This window comes from Bubalus bubalis, chromosome 4 (genome assembly GCF_019923935.1).
Source record: "Bubalus bubalis isolate 160015118507 breed Murrah chromosome 4, NDDB_SH_1, whole genome shotgun sequence".
Lineage (NCBI taxonomy): Eukaryota > Metazoa > Chordata > Mammalia > Artiodactyla > Bovidae > Bubalus > Bubalus bubalis.
Window position 1 is genome coordinate 117,768,099 of NC_059160.1, and position 20,020 is coordinate 117,788,118.

The 20,020-nt window shown below is 38.9% G+C and overlaps 1 protein-coding gene across 1 annotated transcript in view; it reads right to left on the minus strand.

Annotated features, from left to right (window-relative positions):
- Positions 1–20,020, minus strand: part of TRHDE (thyrotropin releasing hormone degrading enzyme) — a 439,831-nt gene that overhangs the window by 196,507 nt on the left and 223,304 nt on the right. Inside the window, exon 4 of the mRNA XM_025284466.3 lies at positions 1,240–1,394. Coding sequence (XP_025140251.3) covers positions 1,240–1,394 — 155 coding nt within the window. The remainder of the gene's footprint in view (positions 1–1,239; positions 1,395–20,020) is intronic.

Genomic DNA, 20,020 nt, shown 5'->3' on the forward strand with positions numbered 1-20,020 from the left:
GAAAGTAACTGAGAGTCTGGAACAAAAGAAATCCAGTTCTAGGAACAACGGTTATCAGTATGCTCTTATTTCAAAAGAACTCTACATGTAACTTGTGTCTAGGAATGTTCAAAAAGGAATCAGTTTTTGAGTCAAAGAATTGTATGATTAGCTGGAAACCACTTTTAGCACAACAGAGAAACACTAGTTATCTCTACAATGGATCCGCTTAAGTCACTGAAGCAAGGAACACATGCCCTAGCTGACCAGCATGGCCGGTACAAACACCACACAGGTTCACTGCAGAAGGCTGACATTTAGGTAAATATTCATGTGGCCTGGAACAATTTATCATGAAGTCTGTGTTCATGTATTAGCATTTACCTGTTCAGCTTCTTTCACTGACAACATTTTCTACCTCTTTAAGGTTTTCAAACTTTTTAAAAAGATTTTGAGTTGATGACAAGTTGAAGTCCTGCTGTTTCACACTGAGATTTCTGGTGTTTTCACTTAAAAACTAACCATAGCTTCTGGTCAGCAGGACAAGGATTGCTTTTTATTAAAGCACAGACGTTTATTTTCAGTTATTCTTTTCATTAGCATCAAGATTCAAATAGGCATTGTGAAATCTCTGTAATACCTTTCATTCATTGTAGTAAAGTGCAGGAAATTAATTTTATCTTCGCTTCACGACAAAGCTGGCTAATTTACATACGAATTTCTAAACATGCCAAGACAAAAAAATATCAATCATTTCAGAACAAAGTGTCTGTGGCTGAGTTAGTGAAAGACTTCCTAAGTGTCTGTGTGATGGGAGAAGGGGAATAACAAATTGATTTCAGCAAAAGCAAATTTTGACATGTACACAGAGCTCAGCTGCATCTTGCAGCAATGCAATAAATCATAGCCATCACTGCACTTACCATATATACACACCAATAATCACAAGAAAATAAAGCAAGGTTGACAAAGAACAGTGAGTGGATGGGGTCTCCAAAGAGGCTGCTGGGTAGCAATGCCATCTCACTCCTCACCTAAACTGAACGACAGTTGCTCATTCAATACAATCTGTGTGCTCACTTTCGTCTGTGCTGTCATTTGAGAAAAGCGACAGATCTTCTGAAAGAACTACACAGTGCTCTACACCGAATTAAAACTTAATTGGGGGGATAACAACTGAACTCCTAATCTAACTATCTGATATCATTTTACATTCTCCATTGTTTGCAATTATACTTACACCTGATCCTTTTTTCATACCTGGTGACATATTTCATGAACAATGACCATGGTGACATCCAGCAAATAAGAAATAGATGAAACACTGGGATCCAGCAGTATTCTTTGTTCCACAAAAATACTTAGTCCCCAGTTCTCCATAGCAGCATACGGATGCTTAGGCACAGCTAAAAGATCTAGAAACAAAATAAAACAATTCCAAAGGCTTTAACAAACACATTAGATTCTAAACGCATATCCGACAAAAGTCCAGAAATTCTCATTAAAAAGAATACTTGCTCTTTCTTAGTAATTTTTTTTTTTTCTAAATTAAACTACCTGCCATTTCTTTGTGACAGCAGAAATATAGGCTATCACTGTAAACGCTGGCCATATCCATCCATCACAGTCCATTTTCAGACCGAGTGGTGGAGGAGGTGGGAAGTATCAGCACCATTATTGATGCGCCTATCCTAATAAGTTGCAGAAAGTCAAGGAAACCAAAGGCAGCAGGAATCTACAGAGTCAAAAGGCACTGCGCCTTCTGATGAAAATATATCAGCGCAGTGCAGAGAATACTGTACTCTTGCTTTTACCTCAATATTGTTCAAAAGAAAACATCTCACAGTGGTTTAAAAATCCGACATGTCCTATTTCTAATTGCTTAATTTTAATGTATTTTTGAGTTCTGTTAAAAATAAAATGTTACATGTAAATATAGCTCATATAAAGAAAGTTATAATGGACGATGTAGTATCAAAAGGACTATTGAGGGAACCTGCAGACTTTGGTTCTGGTCCTGCCTCCATCATTAATTAAATATATGACATCCATAAATCACTTAATTTCTCAAGACCACAATTCTCTCACCTACAAAATGAGGTTATTAGACATCATAATCTCTAAAATCCCTTCCAGCTCCAAAAATCTATGATTATATGATTTTAAGATTTATGCTTACTTTCAAAGCTGGTAAAGGTATTATATTATCAACTTTTGGTTAAGGTGACACAGTAAGTTCATGCTTTGATGTACTCCCTCTGCTCTAAACACATAGCAATGATAAATAAAATATGAAAAGGAAAAACTAAACATCATCTCCAGGCTGGGAAATAAACCTCTCCATGGACCAGAAATGGTACATAAATGCAAAGTAGTGATTGCAAGTGAAGCCATAGGCCTGCTGAGGTCTGGCTCCAGGAGCAAGCAGTGGCATCTGGGAATTGGCTCCAGCAGGATCTACCGGAATTAAAGGGATCTAAGCCAAGTTGACGGCCTGTTGCCAGCAGCTGAGATAGGGCGTGCATGCTCAGAAGGGCTGAAAATAGTTGGTGGTCAATGCTTCTTGGGAAAGCCAGCAAGTGGCGATGTAAGGATTCAAACCCTGGCAAGCTGGCTCCACTTAACCGTATAAACCCTGGAGTAACACCCCAGGATGCTAAGAAAAAAATGGTACAAGGATGTTGCTGAGGTACTGTTTGTAAAAGTGAAAGGAGAAACTACATGCCTTTCACCAAGATACTGGACAGAGAAACTGTGAAATAGTTCTAAAAAAGGAACACCATACAACAGTTGAAATAGTCTCACCACTAGATTCTAACACTACATGTATCAGCATGGATAATCAGAAAAACATAATGCTGAGGGAACAAACGAAGCGTAGAATGCCCTTTATCATACACTACTTAAAAGCAAGCCGAATAGTACCATAGGTGGAAAATGGGTATTCACACATGCATACTCGTGCTCAGACAAATAGTAGTGGTAAAATGCACACAGAATTACACACGTTCAGGAACAATAAACACCAAATTCAGAATTATGATTGCTTCAGGGAAAAAAGGAGAAGGAAGGAATGAGGGACAGTCTTATGTTTCCGGTGCCAATTTTGATTGTATGCAAATGGCATAGGCAGAGGGTCTTTGTCTCACATCATCAATAAGCAATTCCAACAGAGTGACCCACTGTTCAATTCAATTCCGATACTGTCTACCCAAAGACAGAATCAGACTCCACAGGATAAAGGTTCAGTCCTGTAAGACTACACACCACCCCCCACTTCAGAAATCAGTCCCAAGCCTGGGTTGTTATCTTTGCTTCTGACAAGACTGGAGGTTCCATCACCCCCCTCAAATCAGGATGCAACTGAAAGATTAGGTTGTTACCTGCACTTCTCACCAACTGGCTATAAATCAGAGATTCCCATAACTTCCTGCTTGGGTTTGATTAATTTGCTAGAGCAGCTCACAGAACTCAGAGACATTTAACTTCCAGATCACCAGTTTGCTATAAAGCTATCTAAGGAACAACCAGATGGAAGAGACGTCTGAAAGGGTGAAAAGCGTCCATGCCCTCTCATAGACGTGCCACTCTCCCCAGATCTCCACCTGCTCACCCACCTGGAAGCTCTCCGCGCCCATACCTTTGGGGTTTCATGGAGACTTCATTAGAGAGGGATGGTTGATAAAATCATTGGCCACTGAGGCATGAACTCAGTCTCCAGCCCCTTTCCCCTCATTCTCAAGGGCAAGGAGTGAGACGAAAAGTTCCAACCCTCTAATCACAAGGTTAGTTTTCCTGGCAACCAGCCTCCATCCTTAGGTGAGTTCCAAAAGTCACTTTATTAACATAACAAAAGACAACTTTAGGTCTCTCTTCACTTGGAAAATTCTGAAGGTCTTGGGAGCTGTAAGCCAGAAACCATGTGTGAGAAATCTGAATGGCGTGGATATATTTCTCATAAATCACAATATCACAGAGGGTCAAATACAATGGATTTCAAACGTGGTTTGTTTTGTATTGGCCACGCCATGCGCTATGCAGTCTGCAGAGGCTCATGTCCCCACTACCCAGTCAGGGATCAAACTTATGCCCCCTGCAATGGAACTACAGAGTCTTAGCCACTGAACCATGAGGGAATTTTTCCAATGTTTTGTTTTATTTTACTTTTTAGCCTTTGGCCACACGTCATGGCATGTGTGATCTTAGTTCCCTGACCAGGCATCAAACCTGTACCCATTGCATTGGAAGGCAGAGTCTTAACCACTGGACCAAGGAAGTACCCCCAATATGTTTTCAATGCTAATTTTTCAAAGCTGATAATGGATCCATGGGTATTACTTACAATATTATTGATTCTTTTCTGCATGCTTTAAATATTTCATAATAAGAAAAAAATTAAATGGTCAAGTCTCAAAGCTAATTTTCATTTATTCATGACGTTAACAAACATCTAAGCATTTGCTGTGTCCTTAAGTTTGTGTGCATGTGTGCATGCTCAGTTGCTCATCATGTCCAGCTCTTTGCAACCCTGTTGGACTATGTAGCCTGCCAGGCGCCTCTGTCCATGGGATTTTCCAGGCAAGTATACTGGAGTGGGTTGCCATTTCCTACTTCAGGGCATCTTCCCAACCCAGGGATCAAAGCCGCTTCTACTTTTTATCCTGCATTAGCAGGCAGAATCTTTAGCGCTGGGCCATTGGGGCAGCCCGTGTGTAAGTCTGAGATGTGTATTAAAATAAGTCAAGTATGGCCCCTGTATTCACTACAGGGAAACATGACAACTTAACACAAGAAATAAAGAATAAAAAGTGCTGCGAAAGAGAGAGAATATCAGATCTAGTTCTTGAAAGAGGTAGCATTTGAGTTGGATTTCTGGAAATAAGTAGGATTTCGACGGGCACATAGAGATACTACGTGCAGTCGTTTACACAAGCATGTATCTTTGAGCAGCTCTTTTCTCAATACAAGTATTGTTCTGCCCTTGAGGCTCTTTGTTCCCTACTCTCGTGGCACTTACATGTGGGTGTGTGTAGGAGGAAGAGATCAATTAACAAGCAATAAATGAATGAGAGAAACTGAGCAAATGACAAATGCTATCAAATAATAATAATAATAGAGGAAGACAGTAATTGACTGGTGGAGGATTGGGTGGAGCGTGGCCAAGGCAGGCATCTGTAAGGCCATCACATCTCGCTTGAGACGTGAGTAATGGTGGAAGCCACGTGTCTGAAGATATGTGGAAGTATCGTTTTCTAAGAAGAGGGGACAAAAGCTGCGCAGACCTAAGGAGGGAATGAGAGCAGCACACTGGGCAAACAGAGTGAGGCTGACGTGGCTGAGGGCAGAGGGAGAGCATGGGTGTGAGAACTGCGCAGAGCGCAAGGATGGAGCAAAGAGACACACTTCTGCTTGAGATTTTATTTTGAGGCCTCCCCTAAATACAGCAAAGTAGGCAACAGAACAACACTATGTTGCAACTCCGTCTGCCACCAGCAGATGGCAACAGCAGTAGCAGGTCTGGGGCCACTTACTTGTAGGAACATCTGGACTTATGAACAAGACTGTGGCAAAAGAGAGTCACTTCTGTTCCCTGGAGACTTCCAAAAGCCAGGGGTACTCAGGTCCCCAGGATTAAGTGAGCAAGTCAGGCCGCACACTGGGATATGCACTGGCTCAAAGGGCATAACGAGGACTCCAGACACAGGCCAGATGCAGAGTCTAAAAGTTTGGAATAAAGAAGAAGGTACACCCGAGGGCAGTCACACAGCCACAGTCTGACCCACAGCCTAAGCGTGTGCGCTGAGGGGGCAGCTGAAGGCTGGTGCCAAAGACCTCAGGCATCGGTAGCCTAAGCAGACCAGTGACTCGTTAGTTTCCAGAGGTCTAAGGGCAGCGGTGTCAGACCTGAGAGACAAAGCTGGACTTCAACCAGACAAGGATTCCTGAGCAAACAGAGTCAGATTCAGACAAACGGATTGAAAGCAAGAGAAACACAGAAGGGTCAGCAAAAGAAGGCAGCTTCTCAGACACTCACAGGCTTTATTACTGATAGAGGGAACCATGTCTATGGCTGGCAAAGCAGGAGATTATTCTACAGACATAATAACCCAATGTCAAAGAACACAGAAACCTGGATTTTACTGTGCTACTGAGAGACACTTTGCACCTTTATGCTCTGTAGGGATTCCCTGGTGGCTCAGTGGCAAAAAATATCCATCTGCTGATGTAGCAGACACGGGTTTGATCCCTGGGTCAGGAAGATCCCCAGGAGAAGGAAATGGCAACCTGCTCCAGTATTCTTGCCTGGAAAATTAGAGGAACCTGGCAGGCTACAGTCCATGGAGTCGTAAAAGAGTCGAACATGACTAAGCAACTGAGTACACACATATTCTGCTCTGTATTTTTATCTCATGAATAGTTCTAAATTTTAAGAATATCTGCAGGAAGCATATATCCACATAAAGACTTGTACACAAATGTTCATAACAGGTTTACTTCCAATGTCCATCAATATATGAGTGACTAATGTGTGATGCACCCACAGAATAAAATACTATTAGGCAATAAAAGAAGACAATGGCACCCCACTCCAGTACTCTTGCCTGGAAAATCCTATGGACGGAGGAGCCTGGTGGGCTGCAGTCTATGGGGTCGCTAAGAGTTGGGCATGACTGAGTGACTTCACTTTCACTTTTCACTTTCATGCGTTGGAGAAGGAAATGGCAACCCACTCCAGTGTTCTTGCCTGGAGAATCCCAGGGACGGGGGAGCCTGGTGGGCTGCCGTCTATGGGGTCGCACAGAGTCGGACACGACTGAAGCGACTTAACAGCAGCAGCAGCAGGCAATAAAAAGAAAGAACTGTCAATACATGCAACAACATGGGTGAACCCCAAAATAGTTATGCTGAGTAAAAAGAAAGAAAAAAATATATTCTGTATGATTCATGTCATTTATATACAGAAAATGAAAACTAATCTATAATGTCAAAATGCAGATCAGTACTTCCCTGGGACAAAGATTAGAGGGATTAAAATAGAAAGAGGAAATTTTTGGAAGAGATGGATGGGTTTATTATGGTGATGATTTCATGGGTGTAATATATATCTTAATAGTTCAAATCATACACTTCACACATGTGCATGTCACATATACTGCATGTCACCATACCTCAACAAAGCTGTTAAAATATACATTTTCAGGGACTTCCCTGGTGGTCCAGTGGTTAAGAATCCACCTGCCAAAGGAGGTGACATGGGTCCTATCCCTGGTCTGGGAACTTAAGATCCTACATGCCTCAGAGCAACTCAGCCCATGTGTCCAAGTACTGAAGCCTGTGCTCTCTGGAGCTTGTACTCCACAGCAAGAGCAGCCTCCACAAGAAACTCGCACATGGAATGAAGAGTAGCCCCCACTCTCCGCAACTACAGAAAGCCTGAGCACAGCAACGAAAAGCCTGTGCCTCAACAAAGACCTAGTGCAGACAAAAATAAAAAAATTTATTTTCTTTAAATAAAAATTTTTATTTTAAAATTTATTTATTTAAATAAATTTATATAAATAAATAAATTTTATTTATTTTATTTTCAGATTTTAAAAATAATAATAAATAATAAATTTAAAAATATATCTTCATTTACTGAAATACTCTATTGCTTAACTTTGAAGATAAGATTTATTCACAAATTGTTTTAATTTCGCAAAATAAATTTGTCATGAGGTTATATCCATTAAAATGTTCAACCACAACTCTTTAATATGCCTTGAGAATAGAAGTAAGAAAACTCAAATGTTTCAGGGTCTAATTTACTTGGAAATTCAAAAAAAATCCTGGCTAAAATTATGCATAGGTGTCTTCTCCCAGTTAATTACTATAGTCCTAAAAACTATAGGCAGATAGCAAATATTTATATAATAGTAGTGAATGTTATTACATACATTACCATAAAAATCTGGCTTTCTCTACTTGCTCCCTTCAGTGCACTAGAATTTGCTTTCTACTTTTAACACTGTTTAAACAGCTCTCACTAAGATTACAAAATATGGAGACCTCTGGGTTTTTTCTTAGATATTGCTGAGAATTATACTGTTAATTAGGGTCTGTCGTAGTTTCTCCTCTACTTCTCAGATTAGCATTTCTTATTGTTGGTGTATTTTGTTGTTTGTTTTATTTTCTTGTCATCTTCTAACTTTTGAAAACCGGAGTTCTAGGATTTCCATCTATGTGTGTGTTTTTTAACTCATTCTAATAGTTTTCTTTGAGTGTTCTCCCCTATTGCAAAGTCATCTGTAATGACCCCCACACCCAGATACATAGTTCTCTTTGACTTCCATGGGAAAATGTCTAAGCACCTTAGTAGTAGACTGTTATTTGACAGCCCCAATTTCCTGTTCCAGCATAGTCCCCCCCTTTTTAATCTGGCTTAAACCTTAAGAAGCTTTTCCCTGATGGCTCAGTGGATAAAGAATCTACATGCAATACAGGAGACACAGGAGATGCAGGCTCGATCCCTGGGTCCTCTGAAGGAAGAAATGGCAAGCCACTCCAGTATTCTTGCCATGAAAAATTCCATGGACAGAAAAGCATGTCCGAGCTGTGCATGCTCAGTCACTCATTCGGTCCGACTCTTTGAGACCCCATGGACTGCAGCCCGCCAGGCTCCTCTGGTCTATGGAATTTTTCCAAGAATGAATACTGGAGTGGGTTGCCATGCCTCCAGGTAATCTTTGCAACCCAAGGATTGAACCTTGTCTCCTGAGTCTCCTGCATTAGCAGGCAGATTCTTTACCACTAGTGCCACCAGGGAAGCCCAAGCGACTAAGCACGCACGTACGCAAACCTTTAGAAAGTATTATACCTTCCTCTTTTGGATTCTGGGGAAAGTCAGTCACTACGAAAAACGCACCACCACAGGTGTCCCTGGGAGCTCAGCTGGTCAAGAATCTGCCTGCAATACAGGAGACCCTGTTTGATTCCTGGGTTGGGAAGATTCCCTGGAGAAGAGTTAGGCTACCCACTCTGGTATTCTTTGGCTTCCAAGGTGGCTCAGATGGTAAAGAATCCTCCTGCAACATGGGAGACTTGGATTTGATCCCTGGGTTGGGTAGACCCACTCCAATATTCTTGCCTGGAGAATCCCCATGGACAGAGGTGCCTGGCAAGCTACAGTCCATGAGGTCACAAAGAGTCAGACACAACTAAGCAACTAAGCACAGCACAGCACCCTGACAACACAACACTAAGAACCTGAAACCATGTAGACATGTTCCGAGAATCACAAAACAGAGTCTAATGTTGATAATACATGCAAACCAAAATCCAGTCTCTAGTATTAGTGGCAATGTTCTGGTTTTAAACTTCATATACTAGAAATAGACTTTAATATAGTCTACATTATTAAATAACTACTAAAAAAAAAAAACCCAATGGGCTATATCAGGCCTCTCCTCCCTACCACTGTCAGGTCAGATTCTGATCTCAGGCTGATCAACAGAGTTTGTCATCCAGAGGCTTTCCTTTCTGATGACAAGTCATGCTGAATATAGCTTACAACTAGTCTTGCCTGATGTTGCAAAGCAGATATGTAACCATAACCAGTTCCTATTGGAGAAAGAAGATCAAATTCTGCACTTCTGGTCATCAGTTCCTTGGTTTCACTCTTTGCTATGTGAAGTGCTCTTAGGCTCCTTTCAGCTTCTCTGCTGAGTATCACTCAGAGGCACTTCCCCTAGATTACAGATGCATTCTGAACTTTGTCCTGGTTCTTCTACCCCAAATCTATCCTGCTGTCAAATCCACAGGCTTCTGAACTAACTCCCCCCTCTATTTCCTTCCCACCCTTTCACCCTCAGCATTGTCTTCCACACCATGTCCTTAGCAGCATCTCCATCACAGCCCCAGTTGCCTTTCCAGCTCTGCAGCCTAGGCCTTCTTGGCAGAGGTCAGTAGACATAACAGTTAGAAGTTGGAGCTTTAGAGTCCACACTAATTATGATCTAGGTCTAACACTTACTGGCTATGAAACTTCAAATAAATTGTTGGATCTCTCTCAGCTTCTATCTCCTCATAGATAAAGTGAGGATATTAATCCTTGCAGGTTGTTGTGAAGAGTAAATGAGATGGTCCATGTAAAGCACTTAGTCCTAAGCACAAAACATGATAAATCAATGCCATCACTTTTGGGATCTAACCAGTCTGTCCTCACCTTAGGGAATCTGATGCATGACAGGCCTAACTTTGTCTTTGAACAAAGATGCCTTGTTGGCTAATGTGTTATGTTAGGCATTCTGATTTCTGAATGGAAAATATTGTTTATGATGTAAAGCAATACAGAACCCACCTAAGAACAAACTTTAAAAAAAAAAGTCATAGGACTCTCCCACTTTATTATTTAAGGACTCTAAATTTGAAGATTTAAAGGTTTAACAGGTTAAAAAAAGTGGTGTTTTTATTATGTCATTACTGGCACTTGAAGATACTATTTACATAAATAAAACTCCTTGCTCTGACAATTACCATATGTGACTCGTATAAACATAAATTACATTTGAAAAAGAAGCATTAATAAGATAAAATTCATAGAAGTCATCTATTACTGGTATTTATAAAATGAAAAAAACCATTCCTTGCTTCAAGTACATATTCTGAAGATTTTTTTTTTTTTACTCACCAGCTGATTAAGTTCTGAATAGTTGTTTTTATTTGTTTTTGTTTTTTAATTTCATCTTCAACTTTATTGCTGTAACTACTTTGGAATTCCAAGTAAATCCCAATGTGTGCTTTTTCATACATTTAACATTCAAGTGTTGCATGAAACTGTTATTAATTCTGGTGATTAGCTGTTCTTCTTTTTTTTTTTACTTTACAATATTGTATTGGTTTTGCCATATATCAACATGAATCCGCCACAGGTATACACGTTTTTAAATTCATTTGACAAAGAGGACTTTAAGCTTTGCTATTCCTGGATACGTTCCCACCAAATTTAGGCCTACACAGGAAAAGAATCTAAAAAAGAGTGGATATATGTATTTGTATAGCTGATTCACATTGCTATACACTCAAAACTAACACAACATTGTAGACCAACTATACTTCAGTGAAAATTTTTTTTAAAAAGTGTGAATCAGTACTTCAAAGCTTTAAAACAAAGCATACTTTCTGCTGATGGACTTTATGCATATTTCCATCAAAAAAGACTAGTTTCAGCTACATATTTTAGCCTGTAACAAAATTTTCATCAGTATCACTTGTACTCGCAAGCCTACCATTTAAGTTCTCAAACTCCTAGCATTCTACTGAATTAGCATTAGGCCATAATATGCAGTCAGTGTTTTTGCTGATCTTCCTACCACACACTCAAAAGACTTTTTTTTTTTCATCTCTGCAATCACTTTTCCTCGACACTTACTGATTACTGTCAACTGCAAAGGAGGAACACTTGTCAAGTTTTGCCTAATTCCCTTTTTCCCTGAAAAAGAATTTTTATGCCAAAGGACTTTTCCCATATGCACAAGAAATGTTTGTCATTTTCTTACCCATTTAATTTTTAAAATTAGCTCTACTTTCATTTCATATTTTGTATCTTCTTTCAAGCACTTTTGAAACTCACGGTCTTTACTTTAATGGACATGATTAGGCATAAACATCAAAAACACACTAAATGATTCCTAACACCATCATTTGGTGACAGGCCAAGTTGACTAATGCTTGTTACACAACAAAGATTTGGTGCTAAGAGAATGTAGGTGGTGAGTAAGGTTCCTTTATATGATGGTTTCATATACAGTATTTCTTTGTTTCTAAAACATTTATTCATTACCTAACACAAGCCAGACTGATCTGGACATTGGATATATAAACCTTGAACAATAAAGACACAGTCCCAGTAAAACCTATAGAGCTTAAAAACCAATAGGGAATACAAATAAGTTTAAAAGTATCAATATATCATAGACATGCATGAAGGAAACTGCAGTATAATACATGTGCTAACATGAGGATATGGTATAATATAGGCAACATAGAAGAAAGATTAAGAACACGGGCTCCGAAGCCAGGTAGTCTAGGGTCAAAACTCATGGTCTCCAAAGTCAGGTAGTCTAGGGTCAAAACTCAGTCCTGCTACCTAACAGGCTAGTTATTTATCATTTCTGCTCCTCGTTTTCCTTACCTTAAAAGTGATTACCATACTTGCAACTCTTTCACAGCGTTACTGTGAGGGTGACTGTTGGACCACAACACTCAAGCATCTCTCACATTTCTGTATATCTTAAAAAGCATAGACAGCCACTGGCTTGCGTTCCAAGCTACTTTTTAAAGATATCTGTGTAGCCAAACAGAGATAGTGCCCTCTCAAAAGCAAAGGACAGGAGTATATACCATGATTTATAAAATAACTAGATTTCTGAGGCTTACAGTTCCTCACCTAAGGAGAATGCAATGCTCCTCGCCTTAGGTGAGGAACTCTGGGCCTCTTTAATGTTCCTCTTGGTAATTGGGATTCGGGAAACTGGCACAAAAATGCTGATACTCTGGCTACTGTTACAGCTAGAGCAATAAAGTTTTATTGTCTACAATCTCAGGGTTTCCTGTCTTCTGTCTACTTTCATGAAGGAACAGCAGACTGACTTGTCAAGCTTGAAAACGGGATAAGATAAAAGCCTCAGACTCTTTACAGTTCTTGACAACAATGTGAGTTAAGACATGTGAGCTACTTGGAACAGTACCTAGCAGGCGGTAAGTTATCAATATTGGGGTAGACAGGAAAATGCCCCTCCAAAGATGTCCATTCCTCCATTCCGAGAACCTGTGAATGCATTAGATTATTTGGTAAAGAGGAATTAAGGGCACGAATGGAATTAAGGTTGCTAATCAGCTGAGCTTAAAATGGAAGAGAATCCTGGATTATCCAGGTGGACTCAATATAATCACAAGTGTCCTGAAAAGTGAAAGCCAGAGGCAGAAGAGTCTGTGTCAGAGTGAGGAAACGAGAGAAAGACTCTGGAGCCTACTGCTGGTCTGGAAGATGGAGTGGGTCACAAGTCAAGGAGTGAAGGGCTTCTAGAAATTGGAAATGGCAAGATAAAATTTAGAGATTCTCCCCTAAAGAAAAGCCTTAAGTGAGAGCAGTGTCAACTTGCCAGTGTAGCGAACCATAAAATAATAAATTTGTGCTGTTTTAAAGCACTATGGATGGCTTCCCTGGTGGCTCATATGGTAAAGAATCCACCTGCAATGCAGGAGACACAGGTTCAATCACAGGGTGGGGAAGGTCCTGTGGAGAAGAAAATGGCAACCCACTCCAGTATTCTTGCCTGGGAATCCCATGGACAGAGGAGCCTGATGGCCGACAGTTCATGGGGTCACAAACAGTCAGACACAACTGAGTGATCAAACTACCAAGGATGTGGTAAGCTGTCACAGCATCAGTAAGGCACTGATGATAATAGAATATTATCATCACCTTTATCACTATTACTAGAGAAAGTCGATTATGAGATCTGTTCAGTTAGCTGGAGGGAAAGTATATTTCAGGCTAACAAGTGAGAGAGAATAAGGACTTTCAATAAACAAAACCTGGGACAATACAGCTGACGTATACAGTGACAGATCCTGTTTAGGACATGCTGAGTTTGAGATTCTCTGGAGCATCCAAATACAGAAATTCAGTAAGAGGCTGGATACAGAGGTCTGTGTGGGCTGGGGAGCAGGTTAAGAAGTCACCAATGTGTATTGCAGACTATGACTCATGGTGAGCATAGAGAAGGACAAAGATGTCTGAGGAGCACTCTGACTTAAGAAACAGGCAGAGCAAGGGGAGAATGGAGCAGGCCCACAAAGGATACTAACAGGCAGTGTCATAAGAGGTGAGCAGACGCCAGAAGGGTGACGTCACACCATTCCAGCAGTGATCCGCCCAAAAAGGAGGCAAGAGTCCACAGCATCAAAGAATACCTTAGGGATATTTGTAAAACACAGATATTATACACTGAAGTGGTTATATATTAATTCATGTTTTCAAAGAATGCTAGCCATTTCATATCATTTTCAATCGATTTTCTCACTGAATTACAAAATCTTTTACATAGATCCAATACAAACTCTAATTGTATGTGTTAGCATCATCACCCAAGGCAGGGAAAAAAACAACCCTCTGTTAGGGGCTGTCTCATGAGTGTTAGTTGCTGGACTGGGCCCATCCCACAGCATGGAACTCAGGAGTCTTTTCTATTTCAAAAGTCTGAGGTAACTGGGAATCATTTTAGAGTTTTAGATAGCTCTTTGACACTCTTTAATTGACAGATTCACATTTCCAGCAGAAGAGAGAATAAAAATAGTACTATTTATAAATGAGCATTCTTAACTCTTGAAACTTGGAGTTGTCAGTAAAATATATTTCCAAATTCATATGCACTTCAGACAGTCTGAGGTCAGAGTGGTTATTCCTAAAAGAAATTATTTATGTAAGTTTGGTAAAGTGGAAACAAAGATTCATTGAGCCTTAAGGCCAATTCCTCTTAGCATAAGCTGTACCAGTAATAGGCACACTTTTCAATAGAAAAATGCAAATATATAATTCAAAGGAACCAGTGTTGGATGCTTATAGCTTAAAACTGTCTCGCATTATTTTCAAGTAAAAAAATAAAATACTTGGTGAAGCATCCAAGGAAAAAAAATCACTGAAGCCCAATAGTTGTTGATTCTTTTTGTTTAAATCACTTCTCTTTGTGATACAAAGTATTATCTGATATTAACTGGCATTTAAACAATGGATAAATTTTCAGAGAGCTAGTAGTATAAACAGGAGATTCCAAAATTCACTGTGAATTTTAAAGGTTCCTAAGGGAAATGTTTGGGGTAATGAATGCAGAGAGAAAAAAGAAAATAGAGTTTAAAAATAGCACAATTATAGAAACAGAAAACCCAGTGACACTGTGCTACTTTACTAAATTTTAACATTAATTCAAAGGTAATTTCCCTTTAAGGGCACAAAAGTAGAACTGTATCAGTTTAGAACTTAGTGTGTTACTGAAAGACTTTATCTTCATATAATCCAAACCTATAGATCTACCATTTGAAATAGCATCGAGTCACTTAATGCCACAAAGAAAAATAATGCCATGTCCCATTCAGCCTGAATTGTGTATCAGATGGGAGGTATTGATCAAAATATGACCCATGTATTTCATTACCAAAATTATCTGATGCTTTGTTATAAATATCTTCTGAGAATATACAGAAACCACCGTATCCAAATTTTTCTATAGAAGAGTTTCTGAGAGCTTCTAATCAATGATTTTTTTTTTTTCAAAACCCATTATTAGTGTTCCAAATATTCCCTAACTCAATTTACATTAGATCCAGAAATGAAATACAGGAAGAACTAATAATGAGTCAGAGATTGAATTGAATCCTTTACTTCTCCAAGCTCCAGTATCTAATTGGCATCATTAAGTTATATTCCTAAAGTATATTTTCTAGGAAGAAAAATATTTTGTATGCCTAATGGGGCAAAGCTGAGAAAAGGGGATTTTTTTGTATCCATCATAAAAATGTGGCTTCTAATGTAAATACTCAGGGAACTGATATGATGGAAAGTTGCCAGAAGCAGTTTTCCTGACATTACAGTTAATAGAGCATGAGGGTTCTACAGCTCAACACGACATGGAACTGATCACCGCATACTTGCAGCAAGGAGACCATCATGAAGACAATGGTAACACCCTTTTCGTTATTTTTGCTTCTTCTTGTCCTAAAGCACTATTCAGACTCTACACCTGTGTCTTGGAACCTGTCTGAATCATTATTAAAATGAAAGCTGACTTTCGACGGAATGCTGCACTAAAAGATGCAGGTCCAAGGACACTAAAGGTTCTGTTCATGTTGTGTTGGAGCATTAGGGTTATCACAGTCCTGGGTAGGGGATGGTATCCTTACAGCCTGACCACCTTACAGCTTGAGCAGAAAATGCTACAAAGCGTTTGGGATGCTCTAAGAGCTAACTCACGCAAGGAACTTGTATCCACCACTCTGGATCTCAGTGCATTATGTATGTGTGTGTATGTATGTATGTGTGTATGTGTATATATGTTTGTATAAGTATTTATTATATAATGATATGTGCATCTATATAAATATACATACCAAGTGTACCTAAGTGTACATACTATATAATATTATAAAAACACATATACACACTATAATACATGTATATACATTTATAGAAATTAGCTGAAGTTTGATGAATTCATTGAATTTTATGAGTTTATCATTCCAAATTCAAGCTAGATGTAGACCGCTTTTTATCTCATCCTATGTAACTTCAAGCTGATGGAGGTATTAAAACCAGAGCACAATTTTGATTTTTGTCCCCAGGGCTCAGTTTTAATCATGTGCTGTGTTGTGCTTAGTCACTGCCGCGTCCAACTCTCTGTGACCCTGTGGACTGTAGTCCACCAGGCTCCCCCATCCATGGGGATTCTCCAGGCAAGAATACTCGAGTGGGTTGCCATGCCCTCCTCCAGGGGATCTTCACAATCCTGGGATCGAACCTAGGTCTCCCGCATTGCAGGCAGATTCTTTACCAAATAATAGTCAACAATTGTTTAGTCATCAGTCGTTTCTGGCTCTTTGCAACCCCATGGACTGTACCCCACTGGATTCCTCTGTCCACTGGAGTGGGTTACCAGACCCAGGAATCAAGGCCGTGTCTCCTGCTTGGCAGGTGCAGTCTTTACCACTGAGCCACCTGGGAAACCCTGGTCTCCAAATTAGCTATATAGAGACACTAACTCAGGCTTCCCAGGTGGCTCAGTGGTAAAAAAAATCTGCCTGCCAGTATAGGAGATGCCGGAGTGGGGAGTTTGATCCCTGGGTTGGGGAAGATCCCCTGGAGAAGGAAATGGCAACTCACTCCATGGACAGAAGAGCCTCATAAAGAGTCAGACGCAACTGTGCATGAGCACAATGGCCATCGTTGTATATGGGCTTTTCTCTAGTTGCTGGGACTGGGGGCTACTCTCCAGTTGCAGTGAGTGGGCCTGGGCCTCGCATTTGTCATGATAATGGCTTAAAGTTAACAAAAACACAATCCTGGCCACATTTACTAAAAAGCAAGTAAGTCTGTTCTCTTGTAAAGCACTTCTCTACTTTAAAAGTAACAAGTAAAATACCAAGAAAATCAAAATGAACATTTAGGAGTATCTTCGCAATACAGAGATAAATATATATATATATATATATATATATATATATATGTGATAGTAACTCTAAGTTTGTAGTCAGTTTTACTACTCTCCTGATCTCCGTCACACCTCAAATTTTATCAGTTGTTGACTACCAGATATGTTCTTATAATTAATGCAATTGTCAGCAGAATCTCAAGGCCAGCTCCAGATCTAGTGAATCCTAATATGCATTTTCATAAGATCATCAAATGATTCATGTATACCTTAAAATTTGAGAACAAATCTAAGATACGTTGCTTTCCCTCAGGGGTTGTATGAGACCACCTATGAAGGTATGAAAATAAACTAGAACTTTTATTTGTATTTAGGTTTGTCTGATGCAGATACTCTCACCTGGCTGAATTATCAAAGTCCGTCGAAAGAGAGCAGAAGTTACATAGACATCATAACAACTATCCGTCTCATTAGTTCATTTTCAAGGGCATGTGGCAGTACAGAAGCATCCAGTCACATGGATTTATGGATTATATTATCCAGTGTATCTAGTTAAATGGATTTATGGATTATATTATCTAGTGAAATTATGACTTCTGTCATAAACCAACCCTCAGAAAATAAACAGATGATTTAAAAAGACACCTGCAAAATAATAATAGATTGAGGTTCATATTTATAATACAAAGACAACAACAACAAAAACTGATAAAGCTGACAGTTCAGTTCTAAGTAAGAGGAACTACTGTTTCTGAGCACATACTAAGGGCCAGTCAGTTTCTAAGTGATTAACATTCTCATTAACAATGAACTTCATTTTGAACTTCACTTGAGGTGTACATTGCACTTTGAAATTTAGCTACTCAAAGTATTATGTGGACTAATTAAAAATTAAATAAATACAGCCAAGTAGGGACGAACATAATGGAAATAGTCACAGTAGTGGTGCACAAACAGGAAAAAGAAAAAACTTCTGTCATAAAGGAGTAATTCTCCAATTTGAGCATTCATGTGAATCACCTGCAGGGCTAGCTGGACTATATATTTCTGGGTCCAAAGCCCACAGTGGGGTGGAGCTTTAATTTGTCTTCCTAACAAGTTCCCAGGTGATGCTGCTGGTCAGGCAATCACATTTTGTAAGGAGCATTTAGAACTGAAGACCTCAAATACTTTTATATATTTGAGTCACCTGGGAAAACTTTAATAAAAATATTATGCCTTATGCTTCTCCCAAGACTCCAAATTGTTCTAAGGAGGGAACTCAGCCTTCTTACTCTTTAAATGACCCTAATGTACAAAGGTTGAAATCATTGCTTTAGGTGGAGGGAAAATAAAAACAGAAAGACTGTTTCTAAATAATGGAATCCTAACTAAAATACAGAGGTGTGTCAGAGAAAACAGACAGTACTTTTTAATTAATAAATATTAAAGATAAGAAACCCACCAAAAAGGCATAGACTATGCTTACTAATTGAATGAATGGGTAATGAATAGAATTATGGTATTCCATTAACCACAATTATAAATCCAGGTAATGGGAAGGGGGAGAATGAGAAAGGAGAACAAGGCCGAGAAACAGAAAATAGTTTTATAGCACAAAAAGAACAAATTATTTTCATAATACTAACCTTGAAAGCCCATTTTTGCTAGTAATGAAAAAGTGATACAAAAGTTTCTATTAACAGCATACACTTATTTAAATCATTCCAGCATTTAAAACTTAGGTTGCCTGGCTTCAGAATTCATGTCATTAGTCTCTAGTCTATGCTGCATCCTCTTCTATTTTTTGGTTGATGGAAATAGAACTCAATTAAAGGCAAATAATAAGTGAAAAGTAATAGGGATTAGCACCCAAAGCTATGAAATAGTAAAAAGATGATGCTTACCATAGCCTATGTTTTTAATTCCTAAGTAGCAGTCTGAACTAAAGTCTATTGTTTTAAAAAGCATTTTGAAAAAAAAAAAAGAGGCAGTGTGTTCTGCAATGCAGAGGGGAGAAAATGTTGAAATCTCAGATTACACGGACTTCTGCTAATATCTAGTGAGACATAAAATAAACATTTATTTATGGATTTTATTATGGACTATCAGTGCTGATTTCCACAAACGTTTGATCCCCTCATAGAACTGTACAGTCATAGGACTCTAAGTAAACCTGAGCTAAATGCCTTTGCTTACATGCCAACAAGTTTGTGTAAAGATAGTTAGGTCTCTAATTTAAACGTAATTTTGTTGTCAGCTGACAGTTGGCATTCTTTTATTTTATTTTATTTCTTTTATATTATGGCATAGTACCTGGTGTTAATGAAAAACATCAACCTGCTCTCCCATATACAAACACCCTATAACAAGAACAAATGAATTTTAATCTTTCAAGAAAAGGGAAAACTTGATATCAGATGCAAACCACTTTGTTGACATTCCCAAATTAGGAAAATATATATGGCAAGGTACTGACTAAGACAATATACAAATATTTCCTTTCCACTCTGTCGGAATGGAACAGCAGGTAGTAAAGTGACATTACAAGACAGTCACTTTCACTCTAAGCCCAAAGGCAAAGGATTCATTCTATCAATATTTGCAGAGTTAGCTTAGGTTATTCTGTTGCTTCTTCTATACATACATATAGTCAGAAAAAGCAAAAATAAAAAATTTCCATTTTCTCCAAAGGCAAACAAAATGACTAGTTGATAATATGTCTTTTTCTTTACTTTTTTTTTTTCTTTTCTAGATTGCTTTCTATAAGGCTATCATTCAATTTATTAGGCTAGCTGACAATAGCTCTTTGCTTCCTCTGAGATCCTTCAGTGACCTGAAGTATTATGTCTTAATAATGCCATAATTGAGAACACAGT